This window comes from Pungitius pungitius, chromosome 8 (genome assembly GCF_949316345.1).
Source record: "Pungitius pungitius chromosome 8, fPunPun2.1, whole genome shotgun sequence".
In the NCBI taxonomy this organism is placed as follows: domain Eukaryota; kingdom Metazoa; phylum Chordata; class Actinopteri; order Perciformes; family Gasterosteidae; genus Pungitius; species Pungitius pungitius.
In genome coordinates this window covers 21,954,204-21,971,809 of record NC_084907.1, presented here as the reverse complement: position 1 = coordinate 21,971,809, position 17,606 = coordinate 21,954,204, and the positions used below count along the sequence as shown (strand labels likewise).

At 48.4% G+C, this 17,606-nt stretch overlaps 1 protein-coding gene across 1 annotated transcript; it reads left to right on the top strand.

Annotated features, from left to right (window-relative positions):
* The first annotated feature begins 1,180 nt into the window (after positions 1 to 1,180).
* On the top strand, positions 1,181 to 17,590 carry LOC119229568 (myosin heavy chain, fast skeletal muscle-like). The gene is made up of 40 exons (XM_037490060.2): positions 1,181 to 1,290; positions 1,482 to 1,692; positions 2,034 to 2,177; positions 2,271 to 2,427; positions 2,512 to 2,539; positions 2,633 to 2,747; positions 2,829 to 2,921; positions 3,026 to 3,089; positions 3,198 to 3,296; positions 3,421 to 3,524; positions 3,748 to 3,886; positions 3,990 to 4,108; positions 4,190 to 4,339; positions 9,320 to 9,490; positions 9,580 to 9,886; positions 10,043 to 10,113; positions 10,258 to 10,345; positions 10,430 to 10,547; positions 10,625 to 10,748; positions 10,843 to 10,979; positions 11,114 to 11,369; positions 11,452 to 11,694; positions 11,784 to 11,960; positions 12,040 to 12,185; positions 13,258 to 13,348; positions 13,431 to 13,820; positions 13,910 to 14,036; positions 14,163 to 14,281; positions 14,373 to 14,569; positions 14,693 to 14,876; positions 14,959 to 15,124; positions 15,248 to 15,372; positions 15,463 to 15,771; positions 15,857 to 16,060; positions 16,136 to 16,261; positions 16,610 to 16,780; positions 16,879 to 16,983; positions 17,071 to 17,166; positions 17,247 to 17,378; positions 17,457 to 17,590. Exons 2-40 carry the CDS (start codon positions 1,489 to 1,491, stop codon positions 17,472 to 17,474), a joined length of 5,814 nt encoding a protein of 1,937 aa, XP_037345957.2. The 5' UTR covers positions 1,181 to 1,290; positions 1,482 to 1,488; the 3' UTR covers positions 17,475 to 17,590.
* Positions 17,591 to 17,606: the final 16 nt, after the last annotated feature.

Here is a 17,606-nt window from a genome sequence, read left to right as displayed (position 1 = left end):
CTAATAAGACTGAAGATTTCAGAGCAAGTATCGTGTATCACATGTTTATTGAAGACAGGGGCTCATTATATCTCGTTGGTAACCACTCCAGAATTTCTTCTTCTTGATCACTACCAAATGTAAATTCTTTTGTCCTTGGAAATGGTGCCTAACAGCTTTCTACACGTCTCTGTGCCACATTGTGGGGAGAAATATCTGGTAAATACACTTGCATTTAACAAACAAATCAGTGTAGGTGTGGATTCCCTAAACATTGTGAAAACGATATGACAAAGACAATCAGGGTCTGAAGTGACTTGTGAAAGGAAGTAAAGCTGGAATCCATCACTCAGCTGCTCTACATTTCAGGACTGTCCTGGTCCCCCTTGTTTATCCCATAAGATCAAGAATGAGAACAGCTGCTGGCACTATTGTGAAAGACAATCCCTTGGCAATTATTTCCTTTTCTTTAAATCCCATTGGCACTCATTTCATTTTCTAAAACTTTGTGACTCGTAAGGATTCTGAAACCGTATATCGTTGACTTTCTAAGGCTTCTCCTGAGCGTGGCAAGGGACTACTGTTGGAGTGAGGTAGGTCAGGAGGTAAAAAAGACCCATTAGTCACACTTTTGGACTGTCTGTAACTAAGCTGGTGTTTGCACACAGAGTAAAATTCAGAAGTAGAACAAACTTTGGATCGGCTTGCATTAATACATCACATTCATAGGTACAAAAAATAAGTCAATGTCTATTTACATCTCAAAGAATTGCTTACAACATTTAGTGTTAACTGCACCACTGACTGTTTTCACCCAGAACCACAGGAATATGGAGAATATTCAAAAGAAAAATCTATTTAGAGCACATTCCCAGTCTGAAAATGATCCAGCACGGAATTCATACCATAAACTTTGTAATATGACAGCTAGAGGTAAGAACTACCGGATAACCATTATGTCATGTGACATGACCAAATACAGGAGACCCATGAGTGCTGGGCTCCCATCCCACTGTATAAAAAGGCACAGAGAAGGAAGGAAGGACAGGGAACCAGCGAAGGCACGTTTCTTTATGTCTGTTAAAAGATCATTCTGACCTGCATCTGTTGTATCAACTTCATATTGTGTTTAGAACACAGAGAATAAACAGTAACTTAACTTGTTTAAGTTAGACTTTTCATTTCTAAATTCATTTTAAAATACATTATGATAAATTCTCTCTGAACCGTACATGTTTGTTCCTGTTCTTTTTGCAGAAGTCTACACTGAAGTCCGCCTTAAAACCCTCGGCTCAACTGGTGTCATTCAAGGTAACGCATGGGGCTCAATTATTTTGACAACACTTCTGATCCCCAACGCATGTCACAATCCTGCTAGTACTTTAGGAACCACGACCAGCATTCATTTGACCTGAGCACTAGAGGACGTTACAGATGTCACCACTTGGGCAGCCATCCTTCTTCCCTGGAACTCAACACAACTTTTGCCTTGTCTTATAAAGGGTCATCATGAGTACCGACGCTGAAATGCAGTGTTTTGGCCCGGCGGCCATTTACCTCCGGAAGCCAGAACGGGAGAGAATAGAAGCTCAAACCTCTCCCTTCGATGCTAAAACTGCGTTCTTTGTGAGCGAGCCGGCAGAGATGTACCTCAAGGGGAAACTTACAAAGAGGGAGGGCGGCAAAGCCACCGTGGAGACGCTCTGTGGAAAGGTGAGGATGGATGGACTATGATTTAAAGGTTTTGATGTGGAACCTGGAGTGCGTGTAAGTATTGAACATGTTAATTAGTAGCGCTTGAAATGGCACCTACTTTCAGCACAAAAATAATGCTTTCTTGACTCTTGTTTTCATTGGTCTGTACTAAATCAGCTAAATGAAATACATACAGTATATATATATAGTATATAACTACCTAAATTCCTTTTGCTGACAGACACGAATCATTTGTAATCGGTAACTTCAAAAAGATGTTAAATCTGATAATAGACAACACATGAGTGCTGGACACAAACTAATATTATTTTTGTGCCTCTTGTGTCCTTGTCAAACAGACGCTCACTGTGAAAGACACCGAAATCTTTCCCATGAACCCTCCAAAGTACGACAAGATTGAGGACATGGCCATGATGACCCACCTCAGTGAGCCTTCTGTGCTGTACAACCTCAAAGAGCGCTACGCAGCATGGATGATCTACGTGAGCACTGCGGAGGAGAGATGCAGCAGGAATTGCGCATAAATGTATGTGCAGAGAATTGCATGATTGTGTTATGTTTTCATTCTGCTACAGACCTACTCGGGACTGTTCTGCGTGACTGTGAACCCCTACAAGTGGCTCCCAGTGTACGATCAAGGAGTTGTGGAAGCATACAGGGGCAAAAAGAGGATTGAGGCTCCCCCCCACATCTTCTCCATCTCTGACAACGCCTATCAGTTCATGCTCCAAGGTACCACTCAGGATGCAAGCCATTGTGTGTGCAGAAACACAGCAGGTGCACTTTGGGAAAACTAACAATTTCCATGTGTTACAGATAGAGAAAACCAGTCAATCCTGATTACGTAAGTGACACTTTTTTAACGTTTTATCTACATTGAAGAATTGTAAACAGCAGTGAAATCGAATGACATCTATGAACATGCTCCTCAAACTAGTGGAGAATCTGGTGCAGGAAAGACAGTCAACACCAAGCGTGTCATCCAGTACTTTGCGACAATCGCAGTGGCTGGAGGAAAGAAGCAAAGTGAGCAAACTGCTGGCAAGATAAAGGTAAGAAATGTTGTATCATACTATTAGAGGTGAAGAAACACAGAGGTCTTGCTACACCAACACGATCAATGTCATTTCTAGGGGTCACTGGAGGATCAAATCATTGCAGCAAACCCTCTGTTGGAGGCTTATGGAAATGCAAAGACTGTGAGGAATGACAACTCATCACGTTTTGTAAGTTGTTTGGGGGATTTATCTTCCCTTTTGAAATTGGGTGTTATTTTGTGGCAACAATTATTGTGACTGTGACATTTAAATGTTAATCTATTTTTGTATAGGGAAAGTTTATCCGAATTCACTTTGGGACAACTGGAAAGCTGGCATCAGCTGATATAGAAACATGTAAGAATTATCTTTTGTAATTAATACAGAATGTATTTTAATATATAACAGTCCTTCAACGCTGCTTCTCTGGGGATTTATCTTTATCTTTTTCACCAATCAATGCAGATCTGCTGGAGAAGTCTCGAGTGACGTTCCAGCTGTCGGCTGAGAGGAGCTACCACATCTTCTACCAGCTGATGACCGGCCACAAGCCTGAGCTGATCGGTGGGACATTAGTCATAAACAATGCAATATCTCATCACTAATTCTAAATGAAAATTGAACAATAATGGTTCATCATAATGTATTATATATACTAATAACATCCCCCCCCTTCCCTTTTCCTTAGAGGCTCTCCTGATCACCAAAAATCCGTATGACTATCACATGATCAGTCAAGGGGAAATCACCGTCAAGAGTATTGATGACATTGAAGAATTCATCGCCACCGATGTAATGACAACATCACTTTTATGATGCATTTACTCTTGTATGCACTTTCATCATTACTGTTCTAGAATAGCGTGAACTAAGTTACTACTTTGTAAAGTTAATTTTAAAATGTAAGAAGACCAGAATCCTGCTTCTGTTAGCCTTAAAGCAAACATGTATTGCTGCATTTTTACCTACTCGACTTATGAAGGTTTGTGTTTTAAACTGACTCTTTATTTCATAGACTGCCATTGACATCCTGGGCTTCACTGCAGAAGAGAAGGCAAACATCTACAAGCTGACTGGAAGTGTGATGCATCACGGAAACATGAAGTTCAAGCAGAAGCAGCGTGAGGAGCAGGCTGAGCCCGATGGCACTGAGGGTATGATGCACTTTGGAAAACAAAGGGCAAAAATTGTAAACTGAAATACTTCATATTCTCTGGTAAAATGATCTCACGTCACACAGTGTTTGCTTCTTCTCAGTGGCTGATAAAATCGCCTACCTCATGGGCCTGAACTCGGCCGATGTGCTGAAGGCGCTGTGCTACCCGAGGGTGAAAGTCGGAAACGAGTTTGTGACTAAAGGCCAGACTGTGCCTCAGGTGGAGTAAAGTAAAGTCACAAACACTTACCTGAACCCGGAGACTTGAACTAATAATGTGGTTTCATCACTGTTGCATCAGGTCAACAACTCCGTCTCGGCTCTCTGCAAGTCCGTCTACGAGAAGATGTTCTTGTGGATGGTCGTCAGAATCAACGAGATGCTGGATACCAGGCAGCCGAGACAGTTCTTCATCGGCGTCCTGGATATCGCCGGGTTTGAAATTTTTGACGTGAGTATGTGTGGCTGATTGGTCCTATCTTACTGTACGGTGGGTGCGTCGTGCGGATAAAGGGCTCGGAGCCAGGATCGAGTATTTACAACAAGTTTTATTGTTTTCAGGAAACCGTGCCAGCGTCGGGCTCTCTCGTTGTCCCCGCTCTCTTCCTCCTCGCTCGTCCTCCCCTTACTCCTTAAATGCAGAGGACCCACACACACACACACGCACACACACACACAAAATCACCCACAGCTGATAATTATTATTTCCACCTGGCCCTGTTCCCCGAGCCACTCCCCCTCTCTCCCCCCTGCAGCCGAGCTGAAACCACGCCCGCCACCACATACCCCCACCGCCCGACTTAGGCCGGGGAGCCGTCCGGCCTAGCTTACTCCCCCCCCCCTCCCTCCAGAGGGCGGGAGAGGAAGTCCGCCACGACCATCTGCGTCCCCGGCCTATGGACCACCTTGAAGTTAAAAGGCTGCATGGCCAGATACCACCGAGTGATCCGGGCGTTAGTATCCTTCATGCGGTGGAGCCATTGGAGCGGGGCGTGGTCCGAACAGAGGGTGAATGAGCGTCCCAGGAGGTAGTAGCGCAGGGAGCCCACCGCCCACCGGATGGCCAGGCACTCCTTCTCCACCGTGCTGTACCTGGCCTCCCTCTCCGACAGTTTCCGGCTGATGTAAACCACCGGGCGGTCGACCCCCTCGACCTCCTGGGACAAAACGGCCCCCAGCCCTCTGTCCGACGCGTCGGTCTGCAGCACAAACGGGAGAGAAAAGTTAGGTGTGTGGAGGAGCGGCTCCCCACAGAGAGTTTGCTTTACCTTCTCAAACGCCCGCTGGCACTGCTCCGACCACTGGACCGGATCTGACGCACCTTTCCGGGTCAGGTCGGTCAAGGGGCTGGTGAGGTCCGCAAACCCGGCGATGAACCGTCTGTAGTAACCTGCCAGCCCCAAAAACCGCCTCACCTCCTTTTTTGTCTTGGGGCGCGGGCAGGCTGCAATTGCCGCTGTCTTGTCTACCTGGGGACGCACCTGCCCCCCCCCCAAGTGGTACCCCAAATACCGTACCTCCCTCCGTCCAACTGCACACTTCCCCGGGTTGGCGGTGAGCCCGGCCCGCCTCAGCGACTCCAGCACCGCGTCCACCCGCCGCACATGCTCCGCCCAGGTGGTGCTGTGGATAATGACGTCATCCAAGTATGCGGCTGCATATGCGGCGTGCGGGCGCAGCACCTTGTCCATGAGGCGCTGAAACGTGGCCGGGGCACCGAACAAGCCGAAGGGAAGCATGGTAAATTGGTACAAACCATACGGGGTGGAGAAAGCTGTTTTCTCTTTGGACTCTGACGACAGGGGAATCTGCCAGTAGCCCTTAGTTAAATCCAGGGTCGTAAAAAAACGTGCAGTGCCCAGCCGGTCCAGGAGTTCGTCGACCCGGGGCATTGGGTAGGCGTCGAATCGTGACACATCGTTCACCTTGCGGTAGTCCACGCAGAACCGCACAGTCCCATCCTTCTTGGCCACCAGAACGATGGGGCTGCACCAGGCGCTGTTGGACTCTTCTATTACCCCCATCTCCAACATTGCCGCTAATTCCTCCCGAACCACTTTTCTTTTGTGTTCGGGCAGTCTGTAGGGTCGTGACCTCACCGTCACCCCCGGGGGTGTCTCGATTTGGTGCATTATCAGGTCGGTGCGGCCTGGCTGGGGGGAGAACACATCAGCAAACCGCTCCTGCAACTGGGCAATGTCCGCTCTCTGGTCCTCAGAGAGATGACCCTCACACGGGAGCGGGGTGGGATTGGCCGCTTTTGGCACCTCCGGCCCCAGGTCCTCTCCTTCCGATACTGTGGAAATCAGAGACACAGACTCCGCCTCCCTCCAGGGTTTCAGGAGGTTGAGGTGGTATATTTGCGTAGCCCCGCCCCTGTCAGACCGCACCACCTCATAATCAACATCCCCCACCCGGCGTGTGACCTCAAAGGGCCCTTGCCACTTAGCCAGGAGTTTTGAGTTGGAAGAAGGAAGTAATACAAGTACCTTCTCTCCCGGTGTGAATTCTCGCAGCTTGGCTCCTCTGTTGTACAGCCGCTGTTGTCGTTCCTGGGCCTGGAGCAAATTCTCCCGTGACATCCTACCCAGTGTGTGGAGCTTTGCTCGTAGGTCCAGGACGTACTGGATCTCGTTTTTCCCGGGGCTCGGACCTTCCTCCCAGCTTTCCTTAATAAGGTCCAGCACCCCTCTTGGTGACCTGCCAAACAGAAGCTCAAAGGGGGAAAACCCTGTGGAGGCCTGGGGAACCTCCCGAACTGCAAACAACAGAGGGTCAAGCCATTTATCCCAATTACGTTCATCGTCGCTAATAAATTTACGAATCATGGACTTCAGCGTCCTATTCATCCGCTCCACCAACCCGTCCGTCTGGGGGTGGTAAACGCTGGTGCGGACGGACTTAATGCCCAGTAACCCGTAAAGTTCTCCCAGTGTGCGCGACATGAACGAGGTGCCCTGGTCTGTTAGAATCTCTTTCGGGATTCCAACCCGGGAGATGACCTGAAACAGCGCTTGCGCAACGCTCTTTGCAGAGATATTGCGCAATGGCACTGCCTCCGGATACCGGGTTGCGTAATCCATGAGGACTAACACAAAGCGGTATCCGCGTGCACTCCGGTGAAACGGCCCGATTAGATCCATGCCGACGCGCTCGAACGGGACCTCCACCAGCGGTAGAGGCCGCAGCGGGGCGCGCGGGATGGCTGGTGCATTGACTAACTGACACTCCGGGCAGGACGCACACCAGCGGCGCGCGTCCGCCCGGATGCCTGGCCAATAAAATCGGGCCATTATCCGGTCTAGTGTTTTCCCGTATCCCATGTGACCCGCCATCGGATTATAGTGAGCCGCCTGGAAAACCATTTCCCGGCGGCTTTTCGGCACCAGTAACTGTGTGTTTTCTTGCCCCGTTCGAGTGTCACGACTCACTCTATACAGTCTGTCCCTAATCAATGAGAAGTGCGGGTACGACTGTGCGGCGTCAGGGCGCACCAAATGACCATCAATTCTTATCACTTGGTCGTAGGCTGAGCGTAGAGTATCGTCCCGAGACTGCTCGAGTGGAAAATCTTCCATGGAGCGGAACTCGGGAACCGCCAGAGTCTCCACGGGAGGCTCCGCCGGTTCCCCCTCTCCCCCGGCGGCGTCGGACGACCTCGCGTCACCGCTGAGCACAGCACAAATACCGCATGTCCCTGTCGGTCGTGAACGCACCCCCGCAGCCTCACCCAGTAGCGCGTTAAATCCCTCCCAATCCGTTCCCAAAATTACCGGGTGCGTCAGGTGGGAGCTAACCGCGACCTTTAATCTATATTTTTTCCCCTTGAACCTAAGTTCGACGGACACTATGGGATACTCATGAACGTCCCCGTGCACACACCTAATTTTCACCCGCGACGCCTCCATCAATGCCCCGGGCCGAACCAGGCTCTGGTGTATCATGGACTGCGAACAGCCCGAATCCACCATCGCCTGGCGTGTACCCCCCTGGATTCTTACCGGAACGCGGTACGTCGCTCCCGGGCCGGGGGAGGGTGCTGGAGCGCCGGCAACCCGGATCACCTGCCCCACCTCCATTAGCGGGCACTCCCTCCGTAGGTGGCCGGGCCGCCCGCACCTCCAGCACTCCTGCCCTGGCGCTTGAGAACCTCCCTGTGGGTCGGGAAGGGGGCCGGGGCTTGCTGTGGTTGGGGGGTCGCGGTACGGGGCCGTCGGTGTCTGCCGTGGGGCCGGTCCGGGTCGTCCTGCCGCCCGCTGCTGGCTCCATCCCTGGGGTGCCGCCGCGGGTCGGGGCGGTGGTGGCGCGCCCTCCTTGTTGCCCGGTCCGCGGGGGTGTACCGCCAGGTGGTCCTCTGCCAGGGTGACGGCTGCCTCCAGTGTCGGTGGGCGGTGATACCGGACCCACGCCGCCGTCCGGGCCGGGAGCCCCTCCACGAACTGCTCGAGGACCACCTTCTCGAGGACGTCCGCGGCTGACCCCACCCCGCCTGGCAGGAGCCACCTGGCGGCCGTGTCCTTGAGCCGCTGCCCGTAGGCGAATGGCCGGTCCTCGGGTCCCAGCCTGGCCCCCCGGAACCGCCGCCGGTGGTCCTCCGGCAGCAGCCCCAGCCTGTCGACCACTGCCTTGCGCACCGCCCCGTAGTCCCGCCGGACCGCCGGGGGCAGCCCCATGGCTGCTGACTGCGCCTCCCCTGTTAGTAGCGGGAGCAGCCTCACTGCCCACTCCCCGGCCGGCCACCCGCACGCCTCCGCCGTCGTTTCGAAGGCCTCCAGGAATGCCTGCGCGTCGTCTTCCGCCGTCATCCGGTGGAGCGTCAGGCTCGCCACCGCTGTCGGGATCGGTGGTGGTTCCGCCCGCGCCACCAATTGCTCCAGGGTCTGGGCCTGCCTCCCCACCTGTGCCTGGAGCGCCCCCAGGAATTGGCGGTTGGCCTCCGCCTGGTCGCGCTGGATTGCCGCCATTTCCGCCAACATCCGGCCCAGCGCGAGCACTGGCTGGGCCGCCATCCCCTGCCGTTGCTCCTCATCCGCCATTTCTCCTCTCCGCCGAGTTGGGCGCCACTGTACGGTGGGTGCGTCGTGCGGATAAAGGGCTCGGAGCCAGGATCGAGTATTTACAACAAGTTTTATTGTTTTCAGGAAACCGTGCCAGCGTCGGGCTCTCTCGTTGTCCCCGCTCTCTTCCTCCTCGCTCGTCCTCCCCTTACTCCTTAAATGCAGAGGACCCACACACACACACACGCACACACACACACACAATCACCCACAGCTGATAATTATTATTTCCACCTGGCCCTGTTCCCCGAGCCACTCCCCCTCTCTCCCCCCTGCAGCCGAGCTGAAACCACGCCCGCCACCACACTTACCCATCTTCGTTTAAAGCTGGCTCTTAAGACCTTTGCCGACCTTTGATATTTTCATTTTTGCAGTACAACAGCTTGGAGCAGCTGTGCATCAACTTCACCAATGAAAAGCTGCAACAGTTTTTCAACCACCACATGTTTGTGCTGGAGCAAGAAGAGTACAAGAAAGAGGGGATTGAATGGGAGTTCATTGACTTTGGAATGGACTTGGCTGCCTGCATTGAGCTGATTGAGAAGGTGAGACACAAGCTGAATAATCACAAACACAGAAAGCATTCTGGTGACTTGAAGCCTTCTGTTTAAAATAATCATTTTTCTCGTGACAGCCAATGGGCATCTTCTCCATCCTTGAAGAGGAGTGCATGTTCCCCAAGGCGTCAGACGTCACCTTCAAGAACAAACTGTACGACCAGCATCTTGGTAAAAGTCCTCCCTTCCAAAAGCCCAAACCTGCCAAAGGCAAAGCTGAAGCCCACTTCTCCTTGGTGCACTATGCCGGCACTGTTGACTACAACGTCACCGGCTGGCTGGATAAGAACAAAGACCCCCTGAACGACTCAGTGGTTCAGCTCTACCAGAAGTCTTCAGCCAAGCTGTTGGCTCACCTCTACGCATCGCATGCCGGATCAGAAGGTATCCTCGTTTGGAACAACACAAGTTGGAGCATTGCCTTTAATGCTTTAGATATGTTGGTTTATTTGCAGCTACAGGACTGACTAAGAATCCTGTATAAATACAAATGTATCACAATAATAACTTATTAATTGAAATGAAATGTTTATGGTACAGCTGAGGCAAGTGGGAAAAAAGCCGGCAAGAAGAAGGGTGGATCCTTTCAGACCGTATCGGCTCTGTTCAGGGTGAGAGTCACAAACGTCTCCCTCAACACAACGAGAATACAATATGTGTACAAAAGTCCAAACTGCTGTCAAAGGCAACATATAAGACATAAGCCCTGAAGTTCTTAAGTTGTGTAACATTTATCATTATTTTTTACATTCCAGGAGAATTTAGGCAAGTTGATGACCAACTTAAGGTGCACTCATCCTCATTTTGTGCGTTGTTTGATTCCAAATGAATCGAAGACTCCTGGTAAGCCTAACATATGCATTCATTCATATATTTAAACACTACTGTTATCATGATACACAAGACTGAAGTTGACACGTCTCCAAGGTCTCATGGAGAACTTCCTGGTCATCCACCAGCTGAGGTGTAACGGTGTGCTGGAAGGCATCAGGATCTGCAGAAAGGGCTTCCCCAGCAGAATCCTCTATGGTGACTTCAAGCAAAGGTAATTACTACGAATAAACATATCTTTATTCAAGTTATGATCCATTATTCAATGTTGATTCATTTCCCTCCAAACAGATACAAAGTTTTAAATGCCAGTGTCATTCCTGAAGGACATTTCATCGACAACAAAAAGGCCTCAGAGAAACTTTTGGGCTCCATTGATGTTGACAAGTCTCAATACAAATTTGGACACACAAAGGTAAAAGATGTGTCCGTGCATGTGTTTTTTTGAACTGCTTAGGCTGATACTGTAAGTAAACATGACTATCATCACGAGTAACTCTTTGTTTTAGGTGTTCTTCAAAGCTGGTCTGCTGGGAACTCTGGAGGAAATGAGAGATGACAAACTTGCTATCCTGGTCACAATGACTCAGGGGCTCTGCAGAGGTTTCCTCATGAGGAGAGAGTTTGCCAAGATGATGGAGAGAAGGTACAGTTGGCTTGATACATTTAACTATACAGATGCCAACTAGTTTGTTATTTTCAAGCCAAATAATATATTTGAACCCAGCTTTACTAATCTAAAACAATTTGTTTGTTTACTTCAATCCCCGTTTCACACAGGGAGGCAGTTTACTCCATCCAGTACAACATTCGCTCATTCATGAATGTCAAAACCTGGCCGTGGATGAAGCTCTACTTCAAGATCAAGCCTCTACTGAAGAGCGCAGAGACGGAGAAAGAAATGGCCCAAATGAAAGAGAACTTTGAAAAGATGAAAGAGGATCTAGCAAAGGCTCTGGCCAAGAAGAAAGAACTGGAGGAGAAGATGGTTTCTCTGCTGCAGGAGAAAAATGACTTGCAGCTACAAATTCAGTCTGTACGTTACATGAAGAAAGATCGTTTTTTATTTCATGTTTTTACAGCTAAATATTTCAATTGTATTTTCATATCAAATCTAGGAAGGTGAAACCCTGAGTGATGCAGAAGAAAGGTGTGAGGGGCTCATTAAATCAAAAATCCAGCTGGAGGCCAAACTTAAGGAGACGTCTGAGAGGCTGGAGGATGAGGAGGAGATGAATGCTGAGCTGACTGCAAAGAAGAGGAAGCTGGAGGACGAGTGCTCCGAGTTGAAGAAAGACATCGATGACTTGGAGCTCACTCTGGCCAAAGTGGAAAAGGAGAAGCACGCCACTGAGAATAAGGTCGGTGGACCTTCCATCTGACCTTAAAGTCAGCGCATATCCTCTTGCATTTTTTTAAAAACTGTTTTTTCCCATTATTTTGAATAAAGGTCAAAAACCTGGTTGAGGAAATGGCCTCTCAAGATGAGACCATTGTCAATTTGACCAAAGAGAAGAAAGCCCTCCAAGAGGCCCACCAGCAGACCCTCGATGACCTGCAGGCAGAGGAAGACAAAGTCAACACTCTGACAAAGGCCAAGACCAAGCTGGAGCAGCAAGTGGACGATGTGAGTAATTAGTAATTCCTAACAGTGATTTCATTCTTCGTGAAATGAAAGACGAAAACAAATGGCATGTCTCGCACAGCTTGAAGGTTCCCTGGAGCAAGAAAAGAAGCTTCGCATGGACCTTGAGCGAGCAAAGAGAAAGCTTGAAGGGGATCTTAAATTGGCGCATGAAACCATCATGGACCTGGAGAACGACAAGCAGCAGTCTGATGAGAAAATAAAGAAGTGAGTGCAATCTCACTCATCAATAAACACAAAGCATTCATTTCTCCGTAGGTGTATTTTTCCAGCAAACAGTAGCCAAAGAGCACAGACCTACAGTGAGATCCCTAATTAAATGTTTCACCAGCTATGTAAGCTAGTGTAAATGTGATTATGCTAATGAATACAATAATCAATAGATAGTCAAAAACTAGGGCCGGGACTCGATTAAAAATATTAATCTAATTAATTAGAGGCTTTGTAATTAATTAATCAAAATTAATCGCATTTTAATTGCATAAATATTTGACCTGAGAACAGTGAGAAGTCGTTTTTTTCACATGGATTTTTATTTTTGTTCAACCAATTCCAGCAGACAAGTGTAGAAATAGCATATTTAGAAATATAGTACTTTCAGAAATTCAGGTAGCCTATAGTTAAGTAGACCTTCTGTAAACTAGGTTTTTTTTTAAGTAGACCAATACTTTCAAGTACATTCAGAACATTGGTTATTTTTTCAGACGTGGACTTAGTTACCCTGGTCCTTAAACCAGTCCTCTGGTGCAGTGTGGGTTGGGTGTGGGTCCTTGTACGTCCACGCTAGCTGCTAATTGTGTTGCGTTGAGGTGATACTTGAGGCTCGATGTGAATTCCTTGTTGCACAGCTTGCACACAACCACGCTCTTATCGACGCTTCCATCCGTGTGTTTATTATAAGAAGATTTCCCATTCACGGGGCCACCCGACACGGTCTCGTCAGCTTTTTCGTTCATGTTCACTGTGGTTTGTTGTTGTCTGAAGTCATGGACGCTAGTTGGTGCTCCAGTATAATCGGTCCTCCGAAACTCATCCAGTGAGAAACGTTCCGCGGTGCAAAAAATAAGTGTAAAAATGCGTAAAAAATGTTTGTGTTATTTTTTGTGTAATTAATTAATCTTAATTCACATTGTAATTAATTAATCTTAATTCACATTGTAATTAATTAATCGTAATTAACGCGCTAAAGTCCCGGCCCTATCAAAAACATAGAGTGTTTAGTGAAAATGTAAACTTGGTTATGCACCAAAATGAACCCTGGATTTTTGTCCCTTTGCAGAAAGGACTTTGAAACAAGCCAACTTCTAAGCAGGATTGAGGATGAGCAATCACTCTCTATTCAGCTTCAGAAAAAAATTAAAGAGCTTCAGGTTGGTACAGTATCCCAAAAGAATTCAACAATGACTGATGTTGGATGACCTGTATGTGCACGACTTGTTTTTTTAACAACAGGCTCGCATTGAGGAGCTGGAGGAGGAGATCGAGGCTGATCGGGCTGCTCGGGCCAAGGTGGAGAAGCAGAGGTCCGACCTCTCCAGGGAGCTCGAGGAGATCAGCGAGAGGCTGGAAGAAGCTGGCGGAGCGACGTCCGTTCAGATCGAGATGAACAAGAAGCGCGAGGCCGAGTTTCAGAAGCTGCGTCGCGACCTGGAAGAGTCCACCCTGCAGCACGAGGCCACCGCCGCCGCTCTGCGCAAGAAGCAGGCCGACAGCGTGGCCGAGCTGGGAGAGCAGATCGACAACCTGCAGAGAGTCAAACAGAAGCTGGAGAAAGAGAAGAGTGAATACAAGATGGAGATCGATGACCTCAGCAGCAACATGGAGTCTGTCGCCAAATCAAAGGTGAAGTGACAAAACGCGTCATTTGACATTGTCAAACAAAGTCACTCTGCCTTCATCCAGCTTACGTGGAACATAACTTTTCATTTCAGGGCAATCTTGAGAAAATATGTCGCAGCCTTGAGGATCAACTGAGCGAGATTAAGACCAAAAATGAAGAACATGTGCGACAGCTGAATGACATTGGGCTGCAAAGGGCAAGACTGCTAACAGAGAATGGTGAGATCTACTGTATATATATATATATATATATATATTCATCATATAAACTATCATTTCATTTTTCAATTCCAGTACATTGGCCGTATTTGCCTTCATATTAGTTTTAAATCTCTCTCTCCACAGGTGAGTTCAGTCGCCAGCTGGAGGAGAAAGAATCCCTGATCTCTCAGCTTACAAGAGGCAAGCAGGCCTACACTCAGCAGCTTGAGGAACTCAAGAGGCACCTTGAAGAGGAGGTCAAGGTATTTGCTCATTCAAATCAGAAACACAGTTACAGACCTGTGATTTTAGGCATTTTTAGGCAACATTTCAGTTGATACCGTTGTCTGTTAGGCCAAGAACGCCCTGGCTCATGCTGTCCAGTCGGCTCGCCATGACTGCGACCTGCTCAGAGAGCAGTATGAGGAGGAGCAGGAGGCCAAGGCCGAGCTGCAGCGGGCGATGTCAAAGGCCAACAGCGAGGTAGCTCAGTGGAGAGCCAAATACGAGACCGATGCCATTCAGCGCACCGAGGAGCTGGAGGAGGCCAAGTAAGTCATTATTAAACTCCTTCTTCCACTGCAGGTTGGTTGGTTGGCATGGATTCACCTACATAGGCGCTTGAGTTTGTTTTCAGATCCATCAATTTTTTAAGTCATCGTGTGTTTTAACAGGAAAAAGCTTGCCCAGCGTCTCCAGGATGCAGAGGAATCCATCGAGGCTGTGAATGCAAAATGTGCCTCTCTGGAGAAGACCAAGCAGAGGCTGCAGGCCGAAGTGGAGGACCTGATGATTGATGTGGAGAGAGCTAACGCTCTGGCTGCTAACCTTGACAAGAAGCAAAGGAACTTTGACAAGGTGGCCTTTGTATTCAAGCTGTGTTGCTTAAATGAAGAACATAGAATTATGAAATACTGAAATGGATGTTTTATGTTTTCAGGTTCTTGCCGAGTGGAAGCAGAAGTATGAGGAGAGCCAGGCAGAGCTGGAGGGAGCATTAAAGGACACTCGCTCCCTCAGCACTGAGATGTTCAAGCTGAAGAATTCGTATGAAGAAGCTTTGGATCACCTGGAGACCTTGAAGAGAGAGAACAAAAATTTGCAACGTAAGCATATGAATAGTCTTCCAAATTTGAGTTTGTCAGACTATTTACATGAAGAGTAGTGTGTCCCCTACTAGGTAAATGGGATTAATGTTCATGGATTGTAATTTTAAAACTTTTTTACAGAGGAGATTTCTGACCTAACTGAAAACCTTGGTGAGAATGGAAAAACCATCCATGAGCTGGAGAAAGGGAAGAAAATTGTAGAGACAGAGAAGTGTGAACTCCAGACATCACTTGAAGAGGCCGAGGTACTTTGCAACAAAAAATCTCTCATTTGTTGCAATTTAAAATGATTCTGTGGCTCAGGACTAAACAACATACACTTATTTTATTTTAAGGCCACCCTGGAGCATGAAGAATCCAAGATTCTCCGCATTCAGCTTGAACTCAACCAAGTCAAGAGCGAAATTGACAGGAAGCTCGCGGAGAAAGACGAGGAGATCGAGCAGATCAAGAGGAACAGCCAGAGAGTGATTGAGTCCATGCAGAGCACGTTGGATTCCGAGATCAGGAGCAGGAACGATGCCCTGAGAATCAAGAAGAAGATGGAGGGAGACCTCAACGAGATGGAGATCCAGCTGAGCCACGCCAACCGCCAGGCCGCCGAAGCCCAGAAACAGCTGAGGAACGTGCAGGGACAGCTTAAGGTACGGTGCCTTTAAACATTTGAAAAGACAGTTGACATTTTATAAGACTTCTTGGCAGTTATAACAGAGTCATTCTTTCACAAAGGATGCGATACTGCACCTTGATGACGCTGTGAGAGGCCAGGAAGAAATGAAGGAGCAGGTCGCCATGGTGGAGCGCAGGAACAACCTGATGCTGGCTGAGATCGAGGAGCTCAGGGCGGCACTGGAGCAGACGGAGAGAAGCCGCAAATCGGCTGAACAGGAGCTGGTGGACGCCAGCGAGCGCGTGGGACTGCTGCACTCTCAGGTAAATAAACACACCTAACACCTAAGAGCTGAAAATGATGACGCCACATCATCCAACTCCTACTGTTTGGTTTAGAACACCAGCCTCATCCACACCAAGAAGAAGTTGGAGGCCGACCTCATCCAGGTCCAGGGTGAAGTGGAAGATTCTGTCCACGAAGCGAGAAATGCTGAGGAAAAGGCCAAGAAGGCCATCACTGATGTGAGTCATTCTTACCAGTAGACAGTATGCTTTGGTGATTGTTTTTAATTTGATATAATGCAATGGATGAGACTAGAGATGGACAATGTGCAGTGACGTGTGGCTCAACCCTGTAGGAGCTTTGATATGGAACCTTTAAGTCATGTGAATCCACCTCTAGTCACATAAACCTTTGGGGTCCACGAGTCACTGCTTTGTGCCGCAATGGCTCAGCATCATGTTTTATTTAACATTGGGCTATTTGCTTATCTTAAATATTACAACCCATATTTTCTACTTAATTCATGGTGCTCTGGCAGTTGAGACATCCAAACATATGCAATAATATGAAAATCCACCACATTTCAGGCTGCCATGATGGCGGAAGAGCTGAAAAAGGAGCAGGACACCAGCTCCCACTTGGAGAGGATGAAGAAGAACCTGGAGGTGACAGTGAAGGACCTGCAGCACCGCCTGGATGAAGCTGAGAACCTGGCCATGAAGGGCGGCAAGAAGCAGCTCCAGAAACTGGAGGCTCGGGTCAGTGCCTCTACGACACACCTGTTTTACCTTTGTTTACTAAAGGTAGAGACAACTTTTGGGCTTTTGTGAAAACACTGAATTCTTCCTTGTTGAAGGTTCGAGAATTGGAGTGTGAAGTTGATGCTGAGCAGAGGCGCGGTGCGGATGCCATCAAGGGAGTGCGAAAATACGAGAGAAAAGTGAAGGAGCTCACCTATCAGGTAAAACGCCGTCCATAATGGTAAAAATGGCAATCAAAAAAAGTCTGCTTAATTTACTTACTGAGCCTGATTCCTGATTTACAACAGTTTGAGGAGGACAAGAAGAATATCGTGAGGCTTCAGGATCTGGTGGACAAGCTGCAGCTGAAAGTGAAGGCCTACAAGAGGCAGTCAGAGGAGGCTGTGAGTGCTCCGGACAGTGGATAAAACGGGAGATGTCACGCAGTCCGCGGGTTTTGACCTCAGTTTGTCTTGTCGCGCAGGAGGAGCAGGCCAACAGTCACCTGTCCAGGTACAGGAAGGTGCAGCACGAGATGGAGGAGGCGGAGGAGCGGGCCGACATCGCCGAGTCTCAGGTCAACAAGCTGAGGGCAAAGAGCCGGGAAATTGTCAAGGTAAATAGAGAGATGAGGAACAACTTTGCAAAATATTTGGACAAATGTTTTACTTTTCCTTTTCTACTGTCATTTCAGACAAAGGATGCAGAGTGAGAATGAAATGAAGATTACACAGTAACAGGAAGCCATATAATATGAGCATCTTGTTACTTTCATTCTAGAATGAGAAGCATAATGTGATAAATGTCAATAAAAAGTTCTTTGGTGGATCTTTTGTGTGCGCTT

Bases quoted from the DNA above. Each gene is read 5' to 3' on its own strand.
- LOC119229568 (XM_037490060.2), top strand. From the start codon at position 1,489: ATGAGTACCGACGCTGAAATGCAGTGTTTTGGCCCGGCGGCCATTTAC. The intron at 9,887-10,042 runs GTATCCTCGTTT...TTTATGGTACAG, and splicing joins ATCGCATGCCGGATCAGAAG to CTGAGGCAAGTGGGAAAAAA. The intron at 10,980-11,113 runs GTACAGTTGGCT...CGTTTCACACAG, and splicing joins GCCAAGATGATGGAGAGAAG to GGAGGCAGTTTACTCCATCC.